Here is a 27,443-nt window from a genome sequence, read left to right on the forward strand (position 1 = left end):
GTGTTAGCCAGGATGGTCTCGATCTCCTGACCTCATGATCCGCCTGTCTCGGCCTCCCAAAGTGCTGGGATTACAGGCGTGAGCCACCACGCCCAGCCTCCAGAACATTTTTCATCTTCCAAAACTAAAATTCTGTACCCATTAAATAATAACTCCCCACTCTTCCCTCCCTCTAGTCCCTAGCAACCACTATTCTATTTTCTGTCTCTATGAATTTGACTATTTTGGATGCCTCACATAAGTGGAATCATGCAATATTTATCTTTTTGTGACTGATTTATTTATCTCACTTAACTGCTACATACTTTTGAAATTAAATACACATCAAAAAACACTGCTGTGTGCAGTGCCTCATGCCTGTAATCCTAGCACTTTGGGAGGCCAAGGCAGGAGAATCACTTGAGGCCAGGAGTTCAAGACCAGCCTGGTCAACATAGCGAGACCCTGTCTTTACTTAAAAAAGAAAAAAAAGACTGAGAAGGAAGTGCTAGTGTGGTAGGAAAAAGAAAAAAAACAGGAGAATACATAAACTGTAGAAGGGCAATCAAGAGAGTAGTGCCCAAGAAGGAGGAAATAATATGCTGGGTTAAATATACTGGGTCGAATGCTGCTGGTTCAAATAATACACTGAGGTCAAGTATGACGACAAGTGAGAATTGATCACTCATTCTGGCCACACAGAGATTACTGGTGACCTTGATAAGAGTGTAACAATCATTCAATCTAGAAGTAGTAGCAGTATATGATCACAATAGTTACTACTGTTATGGATTATTTTCCCACAGTATGAGACTTTTGGAGTCAAGCTGAGTGAAATAAAACTGTGCCCAAACGTGATATCTTTGGTGTCAGTTTCCAAGTAATTTCATGATCAAATGGAACTAAAAAAATATTTTGAGGAAAAACACAGGTAGTAGAAAAAGTAAGAGATTCCCTATACGTTGTATGTAACTATCTACTGAGACCACTCAATTAACAAATATTTATTGAGTGCCTACATGGTGCCAGGAATAAATTTTATTATAACTGAATGTTTCCTTAATTATTCATATATAAAAAGTTAAAAATGTTTAGATATTAAAAAATTTGCAATGGTCCATAAAGATAGTATGTCTATTGGGTTAATCTTAACCTAAGCAAATAAGTAATGAAGCTAATGCCGATCATGGCCTTTAGAAAATTTGATTCTAATAAAAATCTGATCATAGCATTCTAAGGAGAAGCAAATGTCTGAGAAATCAAGAGCAGATAGCAACACCTTTCTTCTACAGAAGAACAGGCTTCTAAATTTCTATTACCTAGAATATAACAACTATTTTTACATAAAAATAACTGACCACAGAAATGATCATTTAATTTATAAAACCAATCAACTTCCCCCCTCATAAAAAACACGTTACCATTTTATTTTACTTACACACATTTATTTTATAATTGGTATTAGATATTCAAAAGGCAGCTTTTAAAATCAAACTAAATGGAAACTGCCTTAGATACGCAGTTCTTAGGAATTAGCTTAAAATCTGTTTAAAATGAAAATCTTCTCTAGTTCTTTTGACTGTAAATTTTTTAATCTTGTAAAACATCCAAATTCATTTTTCTTGTCTTTAAAATTATGTAATCTTTCCTTTTTTTCCCTGTTCCAAGTCAATTTGCTCCTCTAGCCTCCTCATTTCCTAGCTCTTATCTACTTTAAGTAAGTGGCTTTTTTCCTAAAAGGGAAAACAGGAAGAGAGAATGGCACACAAAATAAACATTTTATATTCATATTTCTATCTATGTAATAAAATGGCATTTTGTGAGTCCTGCTCAAAAGAAGGCCTTTTACGTCCATTTTAGTCACTAAACAATATCAAAAGTGCCAGAATGCAAGAGGTTTGTGAACATTTATTCAAAAGCTAACATAAGATATTTCACACACTCATCTTTCTGGATCTTAATTTCCTTTTGTCATCAGTCATTAAAAAAATTTTTAATCAAGATTTTTGTTGCTTATTTTAATAGCACTCACTAAACTGGCTTAGATTTTATACTTCCAAGAGAATAAATATAACAGTGATATTTTATTTATTAGGAACATGAAGAACTGATGACAATTATTTTCCCTATATTTTCCTTTCGAACATAAATATTGCGATTTTCTCTTAAATAAGTCTTATACAACACATTTTCTCTTAAAAAGTTACATTTAATAGCTCTCTGGGACAGCCTGGGACTATTACACAATGTGCTCAGAATGAATCACAGTCATTCACTTAAATTGAAATGGGCTGAACTTATGAATGGATGATCTGTTATAATTCATTTTTACAAACATGACTCATCAATGTTTCAAAGCTAGTATTTTGAGCGACTCTAATTAAACTGATGTTTTCATATTAAAAAGGAAAGTATAAAGAGCAAATTTTTAAATACAATCATGATTTCCACCAGTATGAAAAACAGTTGAGGCTGGGCGCGGTGGCTCAAGCCTGTAATCCCAGCACTTTGGGAGGCCGAGACGGGCAGATCACGAGGTCAGGAGATCGAAACCATCCTGGCTAACACGGTGAAACCCCGTCTCTACTAAAAAAATACAAAAAAACTAACCGGGCGAGGTGGCGGGCGCCTGTAGTCCCAGCTACTCGGGAGGCTGAGGCAGGAAAATGGCGTAAACCCGGGAGGCGGAGCTTGCAGTGAGCTGAGATCTGGCCACTGCACTCCAGCCTGGGTGACAGAGCGAGACTCCGTCTCAAAAAAAAAAAAAGAAAAATAGTTACCTATGCTTTAAAGAATTTTCTAACGGAAGTTAACGTTGTTTAAATAATGTATAAAGGACAAACTTCTCCATGGTTTAGTTTGCTAATTATGAAAAAAAGTAAATAGTCACATGGGAATAAAAATCTACCACATGTGGTTTTGACTTGAGTTACTTATACTTTCAGTAGAACTTAGTCTGATTTGCTGTAATGCAAAGTCAGTGGGCAAAAGATAACCGGTGATCTTGTAAAAAATTATTATAATATCAATCTCCATAATATTAAAATATTTTTAAGACATGGTATGTAATTAGTATAGTTATGAATATGTAATTATTTGAGAGCTGATAGAAACTTGTAGAATCTAAATTGCCCTAGCCCATCCTCATTTCAGTATGTACACAACACAGGCCAGAATTTAAGTAAACTACTTAGGGCTATAAATTAATAGCACTTTAGACTTGTGATGAACCTTAAAAGGCATGAACAATCCCCTCAAAAGAAATAAACCATCTTCCGTAACACCACCATCAAGTGAAGAGCCAGCAGATACATTATCACCTACAAAGATGGATGGGAGAGGCTGGGTGCAGTGGCTCATGCCTGTAATCCCAGAACTTTGGGAGGCCGAAGTGGGTGGATCACCTGAGATCAGGAGTTCAAGACCAGCCTGGCCAACATGGTGAAACCCTGTCTCTACAAAAACACAAAAATTAGCCAGACATGATGGCAAGTGCCTGTAATCCCAGCTACTTGGGAGGTTGAGGCAGGAGAATCACTTGAATTTAGGAGGCAGAGGCTGCAGTGAGCCGAGATTAGGCCATTGCACTCCAGCCTGCGTGACAGAGTAAGACTCCGTCTCAAGGGGGGGAAAAAGAAGGATGGATGGGAAACTGATCACTCCTAACCCTCCTTTGACATCTCCGTTGATTATAAAGTTCTTCTTCATGCCAAGCTAAACTCTGTTTTCTTTTAACTCCCACTCATTGGTTCTAGAACCCAGGTCAATTTACTCTCAGACCTGTGCTTTTAATAATGCACCATTAATTCTATCACATAGTCTGTTACTTCTTTAAAGTTTTATCGTGATTATAGGAAGAAATGGTGTATGTGTAGTATCTCACGCCTACTGTTACAGTAACTGCATCAAAAGTTGTAGTGACTATGATATACAAAACAATAGACACAACTTCTGATAAATTTCAGAGGTATTTCTAATATCAAAGCCCTGAAGTATCAAGAGTCATGAGGCTGAGGTGTTTCAGAGATTCCAGGATATCAGAACAGGTTACTAGGAGTCTTACTTGCACGAGGACTCTGCATTCCTCTCTCCTCCCCAACAAAGACATCCTGAGGGAACAGGGCTTTGCTTATGTTCAAAAAGCCCTGTAATGGCAGGAAGAATCAGGATCAGGTACTTGAGGAAATGAGGTGAGAGCAGAAAAGCAATGAACAGCAGCAGCAATGAAGAAGAAAAGTGCGATAGAGGAGTTGACAATAACTGCCCCAGAAGCACCAGGCTGGTTACTTCTTGAATGAGGGGGCAGCAGAAACAAGAAAGGATAAATAAAACCCTACTGGCAGAAAAAGCCATATGAGCAACAATGAGGAGAAAATACCAATAACTCCTGAGAAGCTGGTCTGAGCCACTTGAAACCAAAAGGCTAGCAATAGGAATTCTAGGTGGAACCTGATCATACTAACTATAGTAGGTGAAGAGGTTCACAATCAACACACTCCAGTACTGTTAATTAGGTTCTTGTCTTCCCTAAGTAGCGTGAGGTATGAGAAAACGAAGGTGATACCTCTCAGAAAACTTGAATTCACATTGATACTTTTTCTACACAAAGAGTCAAATCATAAGAAAATAAGCATAAACCCAGAATTTTTGGTCAAATGATCATCACCCAGGTGATATCTGTGGCTCACCATTTACATATTTAAATCAATATTTTCATATAATTGTATAATCTTAAATGGTGCTCATATTGAAGACTCTGAGGCACTAAAATATCTCCAAGTATGAGAAGTATATTTTTGGTATATAACAGTTGCCAAGGCAAGCAAGTACCGTACACAAAAATATTTTAGCAGTTCATTTTCACATATTGACAGAATATCCACTAAGCAAAAGACATTATTTTACCATAGATGACAAGAGATGAAAGAGGCAATTTCTGTTGTTAAACAAAATGGAAGATAATATTCCACTTAAGGTTTTTGTACCGACAGCATTATTGTTCCTGCCCCTATAAGATTCAGAATGTAGTGGAAATTTCTCTCAAGTATTTATTTCATCAGTAGTGGGTATTAATAAATTAACTAGTTGGTATACTATTTATAGGTCTACTATGAGCAATAACCATTCACTAGCTCAATTACTTTATAAAATGTGCCTGTGCACATATAGACTTGTTAAATTTAAGACACTCATTCAGAGTCCTCATTCCCAGAATTAACTAAAGAGAACTCAGTTTAATAAACAGAATATTCTGGAATCAAAGTGTCTTTAGTTACAAAAACTGTTGGAATTCACCTAATCAAAATTATCTTTCTACGCTGGAATTACTTTTATATTATCATCCAACGAGGGTATGAACACATATAAAGATGGGACACTGGCATAAGAAACAATTCCATTTTTATACAGCCATAGCTGTTCTTCCCTGTGTCAAAATCTGCTTCCTTAGCCAGGCATGGTGGTGAATGAGCCTGTAATCCCAGCACTTTGGGAGGCCGAGGTGGGCAGATCACCAGGTCAAGAGCTCAAGACCAGCCTGGCCAATATGATAAAACCCCATTTCTACTAAAAATACAAAAATTAGCCGGGTGTGGTGGTACACACCTGTAGTTCCAGCTACTTGGGAGGCTGAGGCAGAAGAATCGCTTGAACCCAGAAGGTGGAGGTTGCAGTGAGCCGAGATTGCACCAATGCACTCCAGCCTGGGTCGCAGAGTGAGATGTCATCTCAAAAAAAAATCTGCTTCTTTATAACTCACCTGTTTATGTCTAAATTCTACCCTCTAAGGTGCAGAGATCAATGTATTTAAAGTCGCTGCCCTCTTTTCTAGGTTAAACATCTTTCACGCATTTCTATAGTGTTTTATAAGGATGATTTCATGCTTCTATGATCTCCTGGCTATCTTCCTTGGGACAATCCCAGTTTGTCAATACTTCTTTTAAACATGTTAAAAGGATACCATCTAACCAGCATACACCACCATCTGTTTTGAACTTGCATTTGTATTTTTGCAGTCCAAGATTTCATTTGTTTTCCCTTTTGCAAATGGGATTCAACAGATGACTCATATTTAGTTCTAGTTCTGCTAAAATAAGCAAGTTCTATTCATAAAGTTGTCTTCTCTTGCATTGCAGTGGACACTTTCATTTGTTTTAGTGCATAGAATCTGAAGCCCCTTTGTGTGTTTGAGGAGTCTCCTTGGTGTGACATAAAGACCATCACTCCTACAGGTGCTGATAATTTGGCAGGCAGTGGTGGGTGGCTACACAATTCCTGTTGCAGAAGTGGCATCTGTACTAGAAGCAAGAAATATTGAGTTCTTAGTGGAGGAAGGGAAGGGGTACAATCATGGCATTGCTGATGACTTCCTAATTAGACCACCTCTGTGTGGATGCCCTTTTTACCGTAGTTGGACTCTGACTCTTCACTGTAATATATCCCCAGATTGTGCACTGTCTGACCATGCTGGGACTCCTACAACCCAAGTCAGGGTACCCCTCTACACAGATGGCCTCCTCACTCTTGTTTGAGCTCTGATTCCCCATGCTGGATCACTGTATTGCATCAGTGACTGCCTCATCCTGCTCAATTTCTTACATGTCACACTACATGCCTTCCTGACGATATCCTCCTCAGCCTTATACTCTGACTCCTTATACCAAGCTGCCTTCTTGTATGAATTCCCTCTTCACTCTGCTTGGGCTCTAACTCCCTACACTTGGCTATTCTCTGATGTAATATGGTCCTCACTCAATTAGGGCTCTGACATTCCACTCTGGGAAACTGCAGCTCACCTCTCCCACTCCCACTAGTGCATTGCCTATATTGTTCTGCCTCACCTAAGAGCTTCAGGACTGAGCTATTAGGAAGGAAAAGGAATGAGGATGGGAGGAGTCTCAATATCATCTTAAATTCTTTTGTGTTTTATAGACAAGATTAAGTTTCAAAAAAGGAGCCCCAACTAATACACACTATACAGTACCTATGTTTTTAAAATCAAAACGTAGAATTTTATATTTACTCCTATTAAATTTTATTCATTGGGTTTTTTTGCTTTTGTTTTTGAGATGGAGTCTTACTCTGTCACCCAGGCTGGAGTACAGTGGCAGGATCTCAGCTCACTGCAACCTCCGCCTCCTGGGTTCAAGCGATTCTCCTGCCTCTGTCTCCCGAATATCTGGGATTACAGGTGTGTGCCACCACATCCAGCTAATTCTTTTATTTTTAATAGAGACAGGGTTTCATCATGTTGGTCAGACTGGTCTCGAACTCCTGACCACAGGTGATCCACCCACCTCAGCTTCCCAAAGTGCTGGAGTTACAGGTGTGAGCCACCATGCTGGGCCTATCCTATTGTTTTTGACCTATCATTTCAATATGTTCTGATTTTCTTGAGTTTGACATTTATTAACATTAGCAACTTTCTGACACTTAAACATTTCATAAATATGCTGTTTATTTTTGTTAAAAACAAATAAAAGGTATTGATTTAAAATGCTCAAAAGAAAGCCCTAGAGAACAAAATCCTGAGTAACACAACATGAGACAAAGTTGCAGGCTGGTAACGGTCTGATGATCAAATTTTATTTCATCTTCCCATAAAGGTATGTAAGAAAGTCTGACAAATAATCTTGAGAAAATAAAGAGTGCTTATTCATTTTTGTCCCTCACTGAATACTGAATAAGTGAATGGATGAAGAATATAAGGTCTTTGTTTTTGTAGAAGCTATGTTGCAGAAAAACTATAATGTAGATGTGGTTAATCCATGATCAATGTAAATAGAGACTGTATATCTGATGTAGGTCTTGGGTTCTATGGTTCCACAGATATAAGTAATATATTCCAAAAGGTATGGCCTAATAATAATCTTCTCTATGACAAAATTATGTTCTAAGTCCTACATAATATGTATACACACAGACACACACTATTTACATAAATAAGTGTAAACACAATATATACTGAATATAATCTGACTGATATAATAGTAAGTGGCAAAGTTTGAACTCAAACCCAAGTACCCTTCTGCTTAACTATTGCCCTATTAGATTAAAAGTATTAAATAATCATCAATATGTTTGCTTTTCCAAAACATAATATTTGAAGGAGCCAGAGCATATAAAAATTATTCAAGCACAGCTGTCTGTATATTTTTTGCTTTTCATAATTTTCTCTCTTACATGTAATGGCAGGGAATCACACCAAAGTAGAAGTGCCATAACAATGCAAAACCTCCAGATAGTTAATAAATTCTTACTCATTAGCCCATTTATTCATTTTGAGGTATCACAGAAGAGAAAAAGTCATACCTGCCTCTCATAAGGAGGGTTTTTAGCTACAACTGTTGTCTATAACAGATCTACTTGCTTGACACATATAAATGCTCAAAAAACATCCATTTTTTTTTTCTTCTTCACTCACCTTACACATTTATTAAGAGTCTCTATGTGCTGGGTGCTATGCAAAGCATCAGGGTTACAAACATATGTAAAAATATCTGCTGTCAATTATTTCTGTATGTGTATCTACAGCTAAAAGAGGAGACAAACTAAAGCAAGGGCTTCACAGAACAGATGATAGCTAAAGGAGGAACCAATTTGTCATCAGGAGAGCTAGCTCTACACAGGATTCTTAAGTGTTTACCACATATTCTCTATGAAATATGCTTCTATGACCTTCCTAGTAACCCAAACTTAGAAACCTTGCCTAATTTCCTATTTTTCATAACTCTTCACAAAATAAAACTAAGAAGGGCAGTCTTTAGCACATGCTACAAATACCTATTAACATAAAACCTAAAATTTTCCCCATTCAATAAATTTTTTACATTTCTACATACCAGTTACTAGGCAAAAATACTTAATTTTCACAGTATCTCTCATCGTATAAGACAATCTGTTGACATGCGGTCAAAGCACTTCACCATGAAAACATAAGAACAAGTTAGAAGGTTTCAAAATACCTCTCAATAGAAAAAACCTGAGACAGACTCAAGATAGTATTCATTTCAAAAGTAATCAAGAATTTAAGTTAAAACCAGTGAATGGTGGTTAAAGAAGGGGAAAAAAATGAGGTATGGGTTCATATCAGGAAATATAAACAGATCTAACCAATGACCAGAATGGAAAAGCAGCAAAACAGAAGACTACACTTTTAGATATTTAAGAGTGGTGCCTTATCCAAAAGGACATGAAATAAGGTAAAGAACTAAGGGAAGACAGACATCAAATTCTGAAGAGGACTCAGAAAAAATGGTATGGGCCAACAGAAAATGATCAAATCAAAACAACAATGTAGATATTTTTAATTCTTTTCATTAAAAATATGAAAACTGTATTTTTTGAAACAAATATTGGACCAGGTGCAATTGTCCATGTCTGTAATCACAGTGCTTTGGGAGGCTGAGATGGCAGGATTGCTTGAGCCCAGGAGTTTGAGAGTATCCTGGGCAACATAGTGAGACATCAACTCTATAAAAAATTAGCCAAGCATGGTGGCACAGACCTGCAGTCCTAACTGCTCAGAAGGCTAAGGCAAGAGGATCACCTGGGCCCAGGAGTATGAGGCTGCAATGAGCTATGGTTGTGCCACTACACTCCAGCCTGGGTGACAGAGAGATCCTGTCTCTTAAAATAAAAACAAAAAACAAATAAATGTGGAAAAGTCCTTGTTTCTGGCCCACAGTGATTCTTCCCCACCCCCCACCTTTTTTTTTCCTTTTTTTAGGGTGAAGGGAAGAGAGAGAAATTCAGGAGTATATTTGAAAGATTACATGGTATTATTTTATTGAACATTTCTAGATGATGTTAGTAGTAGGAAGACTTTTGGTTCAACAGGTACCACATATTTATACAACAATTCCATATTTTATTGGAATTTAGCAATTCCAATCTCTGTGGTTATTCAAATAAGTCAAGTCATTCTTTCTTTCTGTTGCTTTTGAACACTTTTTCCCTCTGTCTAAAGTACCTTGAGACCCTTTGTCCATCTGGCCAACTGCCACTGTTCTTCGAGAAGCCTCGTGTGTCACTTTCTCCTGGAATAAATTTTTCTTTACATGCCACTGAATGTAATTAGTAACCCTCCTTCTATGCTCCCATAACACCCTATGTACATCTCTTTTTATACTGTAACTGTTAATTTTCCCTTTTTTTCCCCTATGACACTGTTCTTGAATGTCAGGAACTTAGTTTTAGCTTTTCTTTGAATGTCCAGCAACTAGCACAGTATACCTCAGCAGATACTTAGAAAATTCATAGAAAAAAATTAGCAATTTGTCTTTCCAGAATGTATGCTACATAGTAGAAAAAGTACTATATTGAACTCTGCCCATGACTAGCTGTAACTCACAAAATCTGAGCCTCCAATAAAATAAGGTAATTATTTAGATCTCTAAAGTTCTCCATGATTCTCAACCTAGTTTTCATTTCTATATATTCTGAACAAGTAATAAAACTACTTTTAAAAGAACGGTCTTTAATTCAAATGCTCATTAATTTACACAGCTCTCAATTTGTTAGGTTTTAATATAGAGATTTTAATGGTATAGTGGCTGTCAGAGAACAGCTTTCCTAACTTGATGGCTTTAGGACTATAACGATCTGTGTTTCTCTCAGCTTCACTGGTATATGATTTTCTTCCCTTAAGAATTTCTCTTTCTCCTTGTTATTCATAATCTCACTTTTTACCTAGATCCAGAGCTAGTCCACGAAGGGGCTTGCCATATGACAGAAACTAGTGATGGTAAAGTGGAAGAAAATGAACTCCAGAAGTTTTCTTGTCTTCTCTTGCTCAGAGTGAAGGTATATTGATTTTACAAAGACTTGACTTCAACCCCAGTTCCCTTGCTCACTACTATATTCCTTCTACCCATATTCCATCTTACAGTTTTGGACAGCCAAAAACACAAAGAGGGGAGAGCCTTCTTATTTTCTGTCTAGTTCCCTTTATTCTTTTCTGTGTTCTTAAAGCCTCTACCTAATAATTTTAAAACAGTCTCCAATCTTACAATCTGTCATATGGAGAAAGGAATCTGTTTCCCACTGAAGCAGAGAAATGTGTCCCTGCCTAAAAATATCTTCCCATGGTGGTTAGTTCCTATCACTAAGATACTATTAGTACTATAGGCACATTATAACTTAGATAGGCGTTTCTGGTCTTGATCAAAGGTGTCACTGCCACATATAAAATCAATTTAATTGATTTACGGAGGTGGGGTTTAGAGATTGCAGTTACAAATTAACTTTTGAAATATAAGCTACTTATAATTCAGGGTCTGGTTACCCAATCATAAATAACAGTTTTTGTATTCTGAGTCACACTAAAACAGTAATGAGTATCTTCCTCTGCAAATGTGTTAGAAAAGATCAATGCTGTATTAGTTAAAATGTATCCACCATAAACAATATCTATTGAAAACAACTTGAAAAGCAATGTACAAATAAACCTAGATGTGTGCTCTATTAGAAACTGTACCTCTATGAGGTACACAGAATACAATTATTTTCATAAAAACCTAACTGGCAAGTAAAGACAGGCAATGTTTATCACACTGCTTATAAATTACACTGCCTGGTATATTTAAGTCTACAATATGTGAACTCTTCCTATTTGTGAAATCGTCATAACTGCTGCACAAATTATTTAAATTAACTTAGAGAATTTTTTTTTTAAATTTTACTTTAAGTTCTGGGATACATGTGCACAACATGCAGGTTTGTTACATCGGTAAACATGTGCCATGGTGATTTGCCGCACCCATCAACCCATTATCTAGGTTTTAAGCCCTGCATGCTTTAGGTATTTGTCCTAATGCTCTCCCTCCCCTTGGCCCCTACCCTCCGACAGGCCCCGGTGTGTGAGGTTCCCCTCCCTGTGTCCATGTGTTCAACTTAGAGAGAAATTTTTAACTCTCAGATATATAAGGTTTAAATATCAGGCTAAAAGTTTTAATTTTAATTACTGAGCTAATTACTTCTCTGAAAAGAGTTAGGTCTATTTCTTCTTTGATTAAACCAATTGGACAGCCTAGGTAAAATGGGGGAAAGACAGGAGGTTTGCCTGGGCTAGACAGTCTTGCTTTACATCAGTTGTCTTGAAGTAAGTGTTAGAGTCCTTTCACTCTATTCCAGTTTGAAAGATGACAAAGTATACAGACACCTCACCTCTAACGCTCTTTTTAAATTTAGTTTTATTTTGAGACAGGGTCTCGCTTTGCTGCCCAGGCTGGAGTGCACTGGTATGACCATAGCTCACTGCAGCTTCAAATTCTTGGGCTAAAGCAATCCTCCAGCCTTATCTCTTGCATAGTTAGGACGGCAGGCATGCGCCACCATGCCTGACTAAGTTTTAAATTTTTTGTGGAGACAGGGTCTTGTTATGCTGCCCAGTCTGGTCTCGTATTCCCAGTCTCAAGAGGTCCTCCTGCCTTATTCTCTCAAAGCACTGGGATTACAGGTGTGACCCACTGCACTTCTTCCTTTTTTTCAACTAAAGCAATAACTATCAGTTAAGTACCTAATATATAGAAAGCCAAAAACTGAAGGGGATACAAAGAAATGTAAGAAATGGTATGTGTCCCCAAAGCGCTTAGACTTTAGTTGGAGAGACTGAATAAAAATTCTACGTTAAACAATACAAAATTTAAATAACTTTAAAAATACAACTAGAAGAAATATTACAAGATGGTGTAGTTATTTGGTAAATGAATGGTGCAATATTTGGTATGATAGGGTTTCACAGGTGATGGGGATCACTTTCTATTAATAATAACACTGCAGCACTCACCATCACTTATTGAGTGCCTTATATGTCCCAGGCTGGTTTAAAGTACATTACATGCATATCAGGAACCCTCACATTGATCCTACAAGGTGTACTATTATTGACAGGAATGAGAATTTTACTGATGAGAAATGTACTTACAAAGGGCTGGGTACAGAGGCTCACGTCTGTGAGGTGGGTGGATCACCTGAGGTCAGGAGTTCAAGACCAGCCTGGCCAACATGATAAAACCCCATCTCTACTAAAAGTACAAAAATTAGCCTGGTGCGGTGGCAGGCGCCTGTATCCAGTCACTTGGGAGGCTGAGGCAGGAGAATTGCTTGAACCCAGGAGGCGGAGGTTGCAATGAGCCAAGATTGAGCCACTGCATTCCAAACAGCCTGGGTGACAGAGTGAGACTCTGTCCAAAAAAAAAAAAAAACACAGTACTTACAGAGGTTAAGTAACATGTACAAGGGCATGTAGCTAGCAAAACAGCAGAGCTGGGATTTAATCCTAGGTTCTCTCTCTCTAATTCCAAAGCCAGTCACCTTTTTCGTGTTCTCAAATTCACACAGGAAGACGGTTCTCAATTGGAGTCAATTTTGTCCCTCAGGGAATATTTGGGGATATCCAGACTTTTCTATTTGTCATAAATGAAATAGTGAGGGTAAGTGGCTAGTAGGCAGAGGCTAGGAATTAAACTAAACATCCTACAATTCACACAACAGTCCCCCTGACCAAAGAACTGCCTGACTCAAAAGTCAACAGTACTAAGGAAATGTTCACTAAACAAAGACTTTCCAAAAAACCTGTTAAAGGTGGGACTGGAGCTCAGTCTTGAAGCACAGGTAGGATCTGAATCGGGGGGTGGGGGGGAAGTGGTGATAAGGGTGAATTCTAGATAAGGGAAACAGAACACATAGCACAAGATAGCTTCAAAAGACAGTGAATAAGCCTCTTAGAAAAACTGAAGAAAAGCAATTTGAAGGAGAAGTGGGAACAAGACTAAAAAGTTGAAATGATCTTTTTGAAAAACGAAGACACCTGGACTAGATTTGATAAAGATTTCTGAACAGGGAAGAGACATGAACAATATAACACATCAAAAATGATCAAAATAATCAGGAAACCAGGGCAAAGAGATTAGTTAGAATGATACTGCAATACTTAAATGCTAAGATATCAGAGTTGATGCTTTTGTGTGGTGGTAGTGAGAAAGAAGGAAGAAACCATAGGCATACACACTACTATGTATCATAAATTTTTGTGGTTTTTTGGTCTCAAATGATTATTCTCAATTACCATTCTTACCTGTAATGCACTGAAACTGTCCATCTTCTCTTCTTATTGTAAATGCTTCTCCCGGGTTAACTTGTACCAGAATAACCTTAAAAATGAGAGGAAGAAGTATTAATCAAAACAAAAAAAAGGCAAATCAGAACATAAAAATAGTAACAGAGCAGATGTGAGCTATTTAACCTTATGAAACTGTGAAGGAAAATGGGGATTACACATTTAAGATGCTGGTTTGCTAAAAAAATATTACATCACTTTTCTGGAGGTTAGACTTAAGCCAAAAGTAAAGGGAATAAAAAAAGAAGAAAGTGACACACTTTCATTGGAAAGAAAAGTCAATAAACTTCACTCTGAAACAAAGATGGAGTCAAACCACAGAATATTTAGATCATCTAAGCGAGTTTATCAGTTGCTAAGTATCATGTTTTTCTAAAGATAAAATATAAACTGATAGGTAGAGCATGAGCTGATCATATCTGAATTAGTATTACATCTTAAGTTATATCCAAGAAGGTGTTAAATTAATCCCACCATTTTAAGTAGTCTTCTTTTTATTATAAAGGTAATACATACCAATTTTACAACATTTGAAAAACAGAGAAAAAACAGAAACCTGGAGAAAAAAAACTAAAGTCCTGCTATCCTAAGATACACATTGTTAACATTCTGATAAACTTATTAGTCTTATTCTGCAGAGGATTAATTCCCCCCTAAATTCTGGATATAAGATATTCAATTCTCTATCCTTTTTAAAGTTCAATATTATTCAAAAAAGACTTCAAAGTTATTATTGAAAATATTCCATCAAAAGATTACACCATAAACGACTTAACCATTCCCCTAACTTAAGGAATTTAGGTAGTTTTCAATTTTACCATTATTGTGAACAATGCTGAAATGAGCGTCTTGGTATGTAGTTTTCACCTTTCTACAGCTACTACTGTTTCCTTGTGATAGATCCCAAACACAGAATTTTGGTGCTTGTTGCTAAACTACCTTTTAAAAGAGTTTTACTACTTCACGAGGTAACTCAGGAATGGAAAACCAAACATCATGTGTTCTCACTCATAAATTGGAGCTAGCTAAGCTATGACGATACAAAGGCATAAGAATATGACACAATGGACTTTGGGGATGGGCAGAGGGGAGTGTGAAGGATAAAGGACTACAAATTGGGTACAGTATATACTGCTCAGATGATGGGTGCACCCAAATTTCAGAAATCATCACTAAAGAACTTATTCATGTAATCAAACACCACCTGTTCCCCAAAAACCTATGGAAATAAAAAGTAACAGAAAGGATTTTATACTACTACTTCGAATGCCCTCTGATAATCTATGAGAATACCCTTTTACTACATTGCTTGCAACCCTGAAAATTACAGTTTTAAAATCTTTGCTGCCTTGATAGATGAAAATAGGATATTAAAATATGAGTATCCCTTACCCAAAATGCTTGGACCAAAAATGTTTCCGATTTTGGATTTTTTTTTTATTAAGGAGTGTGTGTGTGTGTGTGTGTGTGTGTGTATACATATATATACAAAATCAGATATTTTGGGGATAAGACCCAAGTCTAAATACAAAATTCATTTATGTTTCATATATACTTTATACACATAGCATGAAGGTAATTTCATACAATATTTTAAATAATTTTTTGCATAAAACAAAGTTTTGACTGTGTTTTGATTGCACCCTGTCATATGACTTGTCGCGTGAGGTTGGCTGTGGAATTCTCCACTTGTGGCATAATGTTGCTGCTCAGAAAGTTTCCGATTTTGGAGCATTTTGGTTCATCAGATTAGGGATGCCGAACCTGTACTACTGTTTTAATTTACACTTCTCTGTTATGTCTAAGTTTGTTACTATCTCTTTTGTAAATTACCTGCATGTGTAATCTTGCCTGTTAATCTTTTGGGTTTTTAAGTGTTTTTAATGATTTGTATGAACCCATAATAATATTGTACTATAATACGTTGCAAATATTTTTCTTTTTGTTTTCTCCCTTTTACTTTCTTGTAGCCAATGTTATTTATTGTTTTCCTTTGTGTTATCTTCTACTGCTTCTATATTTAACTTCACCTACAGCTGTGCTGTCCAATGATAGCCAAGAGTCATGAAATGTAGCTAGTTTGTATGGAGATGTGCTCTAAGTGTGAAATAAACACTGGATTTCAACGGCTAAGTACATCTAGCAGAGAAATTAAGCAAGAGACAGAAATAAAGAGCATCCAAAGAAGAAAAGAAGTCAAATTATCCTTGTTTGCAGACAACATGATCGTATTATACTTAGAAAAACCTAAAGACTCCACCAAAATACTCTTAGAACTGATAAATTTAGTAAAGGTGTAGGACACAAAATCAACATACAAAAATCAGTAGTATTAGCTGGGCATGGTGGCTTATGCCTGTAATCACAATACTTTGGGAGGCTGAGGTGGGAGGATTGCTTGAACTCAGGAGATTGAGACCAGCTTGGGCAATATAGCAAGACCTCACCTGCAATTAAATAATAATTATTATTTTTAAAACTCAGTAGTGTTTCTACATATAAACAACAATCAATATGAAAAAGAAATCAAGAAGGCAACCTAATTTATAATAGCTACAAAAAAAAAAAAAAAACCCTAGGAATAAATTTAACCTAAGAAGTGAAAGATCTCTATGAGGCAAACTATAAAACTATAAAACGGCATGGTGCTAGAATAAAAACAGACATAGAGATCAATAGAACAGAACAGAGAACCCAGAAATAAATTATGCACTTACAGCCAATTCATTCTTTTAACTTTTTAACTCTTACTTTTTTCTATCTTTTCACTTAGCCTTGACATGAAACTCAATAACCAATTCATTTTCATCAAAGGAATCAAGAACATACAGTGGGGAAAGAACAGTCTTTTTAGTAAATAGTGCTCAGAAAACTGGTTTTCTATTAGGCAGAAGAATGAAACTACAGTCCCATATTTCAACATATACAAAATCAGCTCAAATGGCTTAAAGATTTAAATGTAAGACCTAAAAATACTAAACTCCTAGAAAAAACATTGGGAAAATACTAAAGGACCATGGTCTGGGCAAATATTTTTTTGTGTAAGACTTCAAAAGCAAACAAAAGCAAAAATAAAATGGGATTATGTCAAGCTAAAAAGCTTTTGCACGGCAAAGGAAAAGGAAACAATCAACAAGGTAGCTGGACATGGTAGCTGACACCTATAATCCAAGCACTTTGGGAAGCTGAAGCAGGAGAATCACCTGACCCCAGGAGTTTGAGACCAGCCTGGGCGACATAGTGAGACCCCATCTTAAAAACAAATAGAAACAAAACGAAGAGACAACCCATAGAATAGGAGAAAATATCTGCAAACTTTCTATCTGGCAAGGCATTAATAACCAGAATATGTAAGGCTCTCAAATGACTCAATAGCAAAAATAAATAAATAAAATAAAATAAATTCATATTTAAAAATAGGCAAAAGATCTGAGTAGACATTTCTCAAAAGAAGACATACAAATGGCCAACAGGTATATGAAAAAAATGCTCAACATCACTAATCATCAGGGAAATGCAAATCAAAACCAAAATGAGATATTATCTTAACCCAGTCAGAATGGCTATTACAAAAATGTCAAAAAATAACAGATGTGGGGAGGATGCAGAGAAAGGAGAATGCTCTTACATGATGGTAGGAATGTAAATTATTATAGCCAGTATGGAAAACAACATGGAGGTTCCTCAAAACACAAACAACAGAACTACTGTATGACCCAGCAATCCCACTGCTGAGTATACATCCAAAAGAAAGGAAATCAGTATATCAAAGAGATATTTGTATTCCCATGTTTATTGCAGCACTATTCACAATAGCTAAGATATGGAATCAACCCAAGTGTCCATCAATGGATGAATGGATAAAGAAAATGTGGTATATATACACAATGAAATATTTTTCATTCATGAAAAAGAACAAAGTCCTAGCTGAGGAACAGTGGCTCACTCCTGTAATCCTAGCACTTTGGGAGGCTGAGGTGGAAAGACTGGTTGAGCTCAGGAGTTCAACCTGCTCAGGCCAGCTTGGGCAACAGAGTGAGACCTCATCTCTACAAAAAAATTAAAAAAAAAAAAAAAACCGGCATAGGGGCACACGCCTGTAGTTCCAACTACTTGGGTGGCTGAGGCAGGAAGAATGCTTGAGCTCAGGAAGTCAAGACTGTAGTGAGCTATGACGGCACCACTGCACTCCAACCTGGGCAATAAAGTGAGACCCTGTCTCAAAAAAAAAAAAGAAAAAAACAAAAGAAAAAAAAGAAATTCCTGTCATCTGCAGCAAAACGGATGGAAATTGAGGTCATTATGTTCAGTAAAATAAGCTAGGCATAGAAACATAAATATCGCATGTTCTCACTCATATGTGGGAGCTAAAAAAGTGGAACTAACGGACGTAGAGAATAGAATCATGGTTGCTGGAGGCTGGGAAGGTGGGTGTGAGATTGAGAAGAAATCAGTTAATAGGTACAAAATTACAGTTAGATAGAAATAATACGTTCTAGTATTTGATAGTAAATCACTTATACTTATAAACTATAAGTTATAAGTAGTAACTTATAGTTACTACTTTGTTACGTATTTAAAAGTAGCTAGAAGAATTGTCGTGTTTCCAAAACAAAGATAAATGTTTGAGATGACAGATATCCCAATTATCCTGATTTGATCATTGGACATTGTATACATGTATCAAAATATCACAGGTATCTTTAAAAATACATTAAAAACCCTAAGGCTTAGTATTAAAAAACTCTGGTACTTCATATTTTTATATCGATTACATGTTGAAACAATATTCTGGACATACTGGGTTAAAACATTATAATTAATTTTTCCTGTTCTTAGTTTTTTAATGTGGCTACTAAAAAATTTAACATTACTTATTAGCTGGGCGTGGTGGCAGGCGCCTATAACCCCAGCTACTTGGAAGGCTGAGGCAGAGAATTGCTTGAACCCAGGAGGCGGAGATTGCAATGAGCCGAGATCATGCCATTGCACTTCAGCCCAGGTGACAGTGTAAGACTCTGTCTCAAAAAAATAAATAAATAAAAATAAATTTAAAAAAAACACTACTCATGTGGCTTGCATTATATTTCTATTAGGCAACACTGATCCAGAGGTTTGGTAAGTACTAGTTCCTATTTTTCCTAGTTTTTATATAATTTAATTGCTTATATTTATTTCTTTGATGTATCTAAAATTTATCTGGAAGACTCAAAAGTATTTTTTTCCCTTGAGAGTTAACCAATACAATTTGCTAAATTTAGGATACTGCTTATAATATACTATTTTGGCCTATCTCACTCATACTAGTATCTGCTCTAGCAAAAGTATCTTTGGAAATATGTTTTATTTTAATAATTTTAAGCAGTGTAACTTTGGATTTCTGATGGTGTACCTCAATTATTACTCCTCTTGTCAAATGCTTCTTTGATATTGACTGGTGAGAGAAGTGCTATAATAGGGGCAGTAAAATACTATCAAAGCACTGAAGATTGAATATGTAAATTAGTCTGTTACCTGAGCACTTGTGTATACGTGTATGTATGTTTGTATGTTTAATGCCTTTTTAGAGTATGTAAAATTTAAGCTGAGTCTTGAAGACTCATTAGGAACTGGCTAGGCAAGAAGAATGGGAAGACCTAGAGAAGAATAAGTGCAAAGCACAAGGACTGGAAATGACATGAAATTTACTGTGTTCAATAAACCAAAAGAAATTCTGGAGTTCTATATGGTTGGAGCATGGGGGTGGGGGAACACAGGGGAAGGAGTGAGAAATATAGTAAGCAGTAGATAGGAACCAGGTTACAAAGGGCCTTGTGAGCCATTTTAAGGACAACGAAGAGCTTTACTTAAGCAGGGTAGTACCACAGAGGATTAACTCAGGAGGCCACCATCATCTAGGTAGGTTCCTTTAAAGATACTAATTTCTACTTTTAACTTGTATCATTTCCTTTGTTCTCCTTAGGCTTACTTTGTTGTTTTTTCTAATCTTTTCAGTTGAATACTCATTTCATTCTCTTCTTAATAATACCTACGTTTAAGATTATGAGTTTTACTTAAATCAGCTTAACAATGTAGAGTATTTTCAGTACTTTTTTTTTTAACTTTTATTTTAGGTTCAGGGTACATGTGCAGGTTTGTTACATAAGTAAACTGATGTCACGGGGGTTTGTTGTACATATTATTTTGCGACCCAGGTACTAAACCTAGTACCCAATAGTTATTTTTTTTCTTCTCCTCTTCGTCCTCCCACCCTCCACCTTCAGGTAAGCCTCAGTGTCTATTGTTCCCCTCTTTATGTCCATGTGTTCTCATCATTTAGTTCCTACTTATAAGTGAGAACATGTGGTATTTGTTTTCTGTTCCTGCATTAGTTTTCTAAGGATAATGGCCTTCAGCTCCATCCATGACCCTGCAAAGGACACAATCTCATTCCTTTTTATGGCTGCTCAGTATTCCATGGTGTATATGTACCACATTTTCTTTATCCAGTCTGCCACTGAGAGGCATTTAGGTTGATTCCATGTCTTGGCTATTGTGAATAGTGTGGAAACGAACGGATGCATGCATGCATCTTCCTGACATAACAGAACAATTCGTATTCTTTTGGGCATATATCCAGTAATGGGATTGCTGGGTCAAAAGGTAATTCTGTTTTCAGCCCTTTCAGGAATCACTACAATGGTTGATTTTACAATGGTTGATTCATCACTATTTTTTAGATTTTCTGCTATTTTGTTCTTGATCTTTGCAATCCGATAACTGTTTATTTATTTATTTTTTATAGACGTGTATCACTCTGTTTCCTAGGCTGGAGTACAATGGTGCCATCACAGTTCACTGCAGCCTTAACCTCCCAGGCTCAATCTATTCTCCCATCGTTGCCTCTAGGGTAGCTGGGACTACAGGTGCGCACCACCACGCCTAGCTAAATTGTGTGTGTGTGTGTGTGTGTGTATATATACTTTTTTTTTTTAATAAAGATGGGGTTTCGCCATGTTGCCTAGGCTGGTCTCAAACTCCTGGCCTCAAGCAATCCGCCCACCTCGGCCTCCCAAAGTGCTGGGATTACAGGAGAGCCACCTTGCTTGGCCTGTAAAACATACTTGAAATTCTGAAAGTAGGCTGAAGGATGCTCCTTTTGCTTTTATTTCCAACACATTTTTAATGATTCTAACAAATCTATGGTTCTTAAAATTTTTAAACCATTCCATCTTTTCCACTCTTTTTCTAATTAGTGATAAAATTTTATAGTGGTGGTGAATTACTGTAGGATGTTACTTGAGACCAGCATGGAGATAAAGCACAAGAGTTCTTAACCTGGGGGGTGACAGATGGGATTCAAAGGGTTTGAAACAACCCAGATTGGTATATAAAACTTTCTGTAGATATTACAATTTCTGAGCACTGTTTTCATCAGATTTTTAGACGCCCAAGACCCAAAGTAGATTAAGAACTATTAGGACAGAGGAAATCAAGAAGAAATGATTGAATTAACCCATTTATGTCAGAGGTTGTAAGGTTTCTTTTTGAAAAATCAGAACTTGGCGATGACCTTGAGCAGTAGGATATAAATAACTCCCACAAGCCTAGCGTTCCAATAATGGTACACTAGGCATAAATGGGTTAATAAAATAAATCATGGCTAAACTACCTAAATGTCTTTGCTTTACATCCACTTTACCCTATGGATACAATGAGTCCTCAAAATTCTGTATTTTGACCAAGCTATTAATACTTGTTGCTGAGGTTATCCAGGCAGAATGCCAAACCAACAATCTGCTCAAAGAGAGGATAAACAGGGAAATTAGAGAGGGAATTAAGAAATGCAAAAGACACTGCTCTAATGTTATTAGTTGATAGACAAATCAGAGATATTTAAAGAATAAATGTAGGCACATCTTACATATCCTTATATATCCTTGAAGAATAAAGAAAATATTATAATTAAAATCTACAATAACCCAAAAGCTATTTTTTTAAACTAAAAATTTTCAGTTCTTCCCTCATCTGACCTTTTAGCAGAATAGCCAATTGACAGCATGATACAATCCTTTGGCTTTCCAGGTTACAATTTATTACTTCTTTACCCATCTCATCATGTCTGTTATAAGCCAGTCTAGTCCAGCCAAACATTCCTTCCTGCCTCTACACTTTTGTCCATAAAGTCTTCTCTGGGGTAATTTAAAAAATAGACTGTTTTATGAATAAACATGCAAGAATATACAGATGTAAAACAATGTTATTCTCATATGAATGGGTTTGGTGGAGGGGCAAAAAGGAACAGTCATTATGAATATGAGCTTTGAGGGTGGTGGGCGGAAAGGAGAGGGATAGCATTAGGAGAAATACCTAATGCAGATGACGAGTTGATGGGTGCAGCAAATCACCATGGCACGTGTATATCTATGTAACGTGCACATTCTGCACATGTATCCCAGAACTTAAAGTATATATTTTTTAAAAATGTTGTTTAAAAAAAATAATAATATAAGCTTTGAAGTACCTCTGATCTCAACTTTCAATGTGCTTCACCACTTAACAGCTATTTTTAACTTTGGGTATGTTACTTAAGTCTTTGTCGCCTAGTCTGAAAATGGAGATCTATAATGATTTTGCCACAGGGCTGTTGAAGGATTAACAGATATTATATATGTAAAACATATAGCACAGTGTGACATACACAGTAGGCAGCAGTAAGTGAAGCCTACTATATATTTCTTCAATAAGTGTTTCTTGGGCACCATAAATGCCAGATACTCTTTAGGTTATCTAGCAATTAACTATATGGTTGAGAGATCTATTCTAGAGGACTCAGAAGTACTAAAACTACTTTCTTCTATATTGCCTTGAGAGTTTAGTTCAAAAGTCACAAATGAAAAAGTCTTACTATTTTATTCTTTGTCTCTGACTCAAAATCTTATCTACTATGCTTGGCTCCAAATGACTATTTTAATAACCAAAATGAATACAGGAATACAGTTTTTTTAGAATTTTCAAAGGTATTTAAAATTTGGCATTTTCCTACTCATCCAACCAGGTCTGCCAATTGAACTGATAGAACTCTGAAAGAACAAAGAATTTTGTCACTGAGATATCCAAAACAATGTACTATAGTACTTATTATATACTCAAAAAATATTTTTTGAGTAGGAGAATAAGCAAATGAATAACATTTGTTTAGCATAAACTTGAATGTTTTTAGAACTCTATCATACTGACCAGACAACTTTAAATCATTTTTATAAGCTGCTTGGCCTTGTACTCTAATTTTAGTATTTCTTATAAATGTCTAAGAAAATAAATTTTTTACAAATGAAGAATGACTCTCATATTTTACTATGTTATTAAGTTATCAAACTGGGATACAGTCATGGAAATACACAATGTAAATGAAATAAGAGTAAAAGGTACCCTCTGTCCCCTTATTCAAGTCCAGAAACCATCATGTTCAATCATAAAACCATTATCTTTCCAGAAGTTTACTATGCACACAGAAATACCAGCCTCCCCTAATACACACCATTTTCTTTAAATACAAGATCTTACTAGACATATATATTCAGCAAAAATTCACTGAAATCCAACAATGTAGTATATCTTGTTCTAGGCTGATATAGGTGAACAAGATAAGCAGAACCCATCCCCATTTGGATGATACATTCTGATGGAAGAGTGGCAATAAACAAACAGGTATGTACCATAAATTAGGAAGTATGGTTACACTGGTGGTCCCCAGTGAATCACACCTCTTGGTATTACATATTGTATAGTCCTCAATACTAACTCTGGGCTTGGCCATGTGACTTGGTTTTCATAAGCACTTAGATACTGGGCCCTGTGACTCTTGGAAAGTTCCCTCCTGGGTTCCTGAGCTACCATGTAAAGAGGGTTCAGATACTCTGCTGAAGATCCCACAAAGATGGGGAGAGAGAGCTGCCTGACCAGCCCATTGCAGGTTTTCAGCTCCTGTTGACTCTGTATGTCTTTAAGTAGGTGAGTAACTCTAGGCAAGACCAGTGGAAAGACTGCTCAGTTGAGCTCTGCTCAGAGAGCAGAAATGGAACAAATAAATGGTTGTTGATTTGAGGCACTAAGTTTTGAGTTGGTTTGTTACACAACAATAGATAACTGAATCAGGATTGAAAAGTATGATGAATTTTTTCACTCATACAACTTTCCAAAGCAGTATACAGACCGACTCATTCATTATAACATATCGTAAGCAGACACAGAAGGTCTCCAGGAACTACAGGAATTTAATAAACATGAACAGTCAGCTTGCTTTATAGCCTCCTGCCTTGCAACCTGTTTTTTTCCCAAACCCTGTATGTTATGTGGTCATCTAGTCGGTTGGAATCAGCTACTGACAGACCCCAGCAACTTACAGATGAACCCAAGTGAACTTTCCGCCTCACCATGCTATAAAGTCTCCACCCCAGGAGGAGCTATAGCATCATTACCATTACATGCAACCTATGTGCTGGCATAATGACTGACTGTGTCTGCGCCACTTGGGCCCCTCCTCTATATGTGATGACGTATCCTCTCCCTTCTCCACTGACCCATGAAATCTTCCTGTTACTCTCCCTCAGGGAGACACTGCTTTGGAGAATACTCTCAGTGATCCCTTTCCTTGTGATATGTAATAAAACTTCTACTGGTCAAAACCTGCGTTTTTGTGGACACTTGTTTGTTGCTTGCTAGGTGAACAACCCCCCTTTTTTGGGGGGGGTGCAATATTTCTATATTTATCGGCAATCTTGACTTCTTTTTCCACAGACTACTTTTTTTTTGAGACGGAGTCTTGTTCTGTCGCCCAGGCCGGAGTGCAATGGCACAATCTCAGCTCACTGCAACCTCCACCTCCCAGGTTCAAGCGATTCTCCTGCCTCCGCCTCCCAAGCAGCTGGGATTACAGACGCCTGCCACTATGCCTGACTAATTTTTGTATTTTTAGTAGAGACGGAATTTTACCATGTTGATAAGGCTGGTCTCAAACTCCTGACCTCATGATTCGCCTGCCTCGGCCTCCCAAAGTGCTGAGATTACAGGCATGAGCCACCGCACCTGGCCTCCACAGACTATTTATTGATATCCTGTACCTGTTTTTCAACTGGGTTGTTTGAATTTCTTCCACTGATTTGTAACAGTCCTTTGTATGCCAATGAAATGAGCCCTTTGCCATAATATGTAACACAGATACTTTCTCCAGTTTTTTCAAATAAAAAAATTTGTTTTGCTACAGTAGAGTTTTACATTTTTAAGTAGAAGAATTATTGTATCAATGTTTTCCTTTATAGCTTCTGGGTTTCATTTTATGCTGCTGAGAAAAGAAAAACAGCTCAGAGCAGTCTGAGTTATGTGAGGCATGTAAAATTTATCAGGCCCAGAGAGACAAAAGTATGGGACTTCAGTCACACCCTATGCACCCATGCCCAGGGGCAATTGTTTAAAGATATTTTGTTCCTGACTAACTGACTCACCCATTATCTTCATTTTCTTGGAATCTGTGATACAAGGAATAATGTATAGGCAATCAATAGCTTATGTTACATTAATGTAATTTCTTGGAAACAATTTAGGAATTGCTTCCTTTCATTTCAAAGCCTACTTGTAACTGCTGCTAATTGGAGTCTACATTCAGAACAACTTGAATCCATGCTCCTGGGTTACAATCCTCGACTCTGGCCCAAATAAGCCCTACTTACATGAATTTTGCCTCAGTTTCTTCCTTTTAGGTCAACACTATAAAGGACTTTATATTACAAGATTGTTTAAAAAAAAAAACTTATCCAAATGTTTTTAGTATATTTAGAGTTTCTTTCCTTTTAAAAACATATTTACATCTATGCTAAATCCAGAAGTTTTATTTGTCTAGAAAATGAGTTATAGATTTGGCTTTAATGTTAGGAAACATTAGCTCATTGTCTAAATTGCCAAAATTTCATATCTACTGTATTCTCCCACAGTGCTTAGCAATGTAGTATAGTTAAGCAAGAAATGGTCATACTTACTGGATCAAATCCTATCATGTACTAGTTGTGCTGCAGAATTCTATAAATTACTAATAATTTCTGTAACAAAATCATTCACTATACAAAGTTGAGAAAAAGAAATAAAACTAAGAAAACAAACATGACATATATAAAACTGATATTAAGTAAAAATGGAGACAAACAGGCCTATTTTAAGTTAAAATATCCAGGGAAATAGTAGGAGGTGAAATGTATTCATTTATGTAAAAATCTTTTCTTAAACAGCTACTGTGTGGCACACACTCTTGCAGGTACTGTGGACACCAAAAGAAGAAAAATACATCACAGTCCAAGGCATCAAGGAGTTCCCAGTCTAGGAAGAAAACAGACAAGTACTCAGCCAATTAACTTATAGTATAGTAAGTGGTATAATAGGAATATGAGCAATGCATTATAAGCATCTACTCAACCTAGGATGATCAGGGAAGATTCCTGCAGGAGATGATAAACTACACAGAATTCAGAGGGACAAGCAGAAGTTTGCAAGATAAAGACAGGAAAAGGAAACTTCAAGGAGAGGGCACACATAATGTGTACGAAGTCATGAGGGTGAAAGAGAATGTGAGCAATCTGAATAATAGGAATTAGTGTGGCATAGCTAACATTTAAGCTAGTTTGAGAAATGTGATGGAAAAAGATAAGATTGGAAAGATAAACAGGGGCTGAATCATAAAGACCCTTAACTAGTAGGCTAAAGAGTTCAACTGTTAATCTTCAGGCAACACTATTAAACAGGAAAGGGTCATATCAAAAATCATCTTTACCCCAACTTATTTTGAAAATTTTTAAACCTATAGAAAAAATGCAAGAATGGTTCAATCAGCACCCACATAACCTTCACCTAGATTCACCAATTAACGTGTTGCCACATTTGCCCACTCTCACTCTGTTTGCTAAATGGTTTTAGAGTACCTGGGTGGTGTAAGGTTTGACCATTTCGTTAAGATAGTATCTTTCAGATGTCTGTATTAGAAAGGCACAGTTTCCCTTTGATAGTGATAATCAACAGGGTGATAACTTTGAGGCTTTGTGAATATTCTTGTCCCTGGCAATCCTTCAAACAATGGTTTCAGCAATTACTAAATCAATTATTACTATGCGGACTGTAAAATGGTGATTTTAAAACATCATTCTTTTTACATGTATTAGCGTTCTTCTCCAAGAAGAGTCTTTTGCTGGGTGTGGTACCTCATGCCTGTAATCTCAGCCAACTGGGAGGCTGAGGCAGGAGGATCACTTGAGGCCAGGAGTTTGAGACCAGTCTGAGCAACACAACAAGACCCTGTGAGAAGGAAAGAAGGAAGGAAGGA

The 27,443-nt window shown here is 36.7% G+C and overlaps 1 protein-coding gene across 2 annotated transcripts in view; it reads right to left on the bottom strand.

Annotated features, from left to right (window-relative positions):
* FNDC3A (fibronectin type III domain containing 3A) overlaps positions 1–27,443 on the bottom strand; it is a 216,032-nt gene that overhangs the window by 111,507 nt on the left and 77,082 nt on the right. For both annotated transcript variants that reach the window (XM_011939495.1, XM_011939501.1), the window contains exon 3: positions 14,057–14,132. In XM_011939495.1, coding sequence (XP_011794885.1) covers positions 14,057–14,132 — 76 coding nt within the window. The remainder of the gene's footprint in view (positions 1–14,056; positions 14,133–27,443) is intronic.

Source organism: Colobus angolensis, unplaced genomic scaffold (genome assembly GCF_000951035.1).
Source record: "Colobus angolensis palliatus isolate OR3802 unplaced genomic scaffold, Cang.pa_1.0 Scaffold101, whole genome shotgun sequence".
NCBI classification, from domain to species: Eukaryota; Metazoa; Chordata; class Mammalia; order Primates; family Cercopithecidae; genus Colobus; species Colobus angolensis.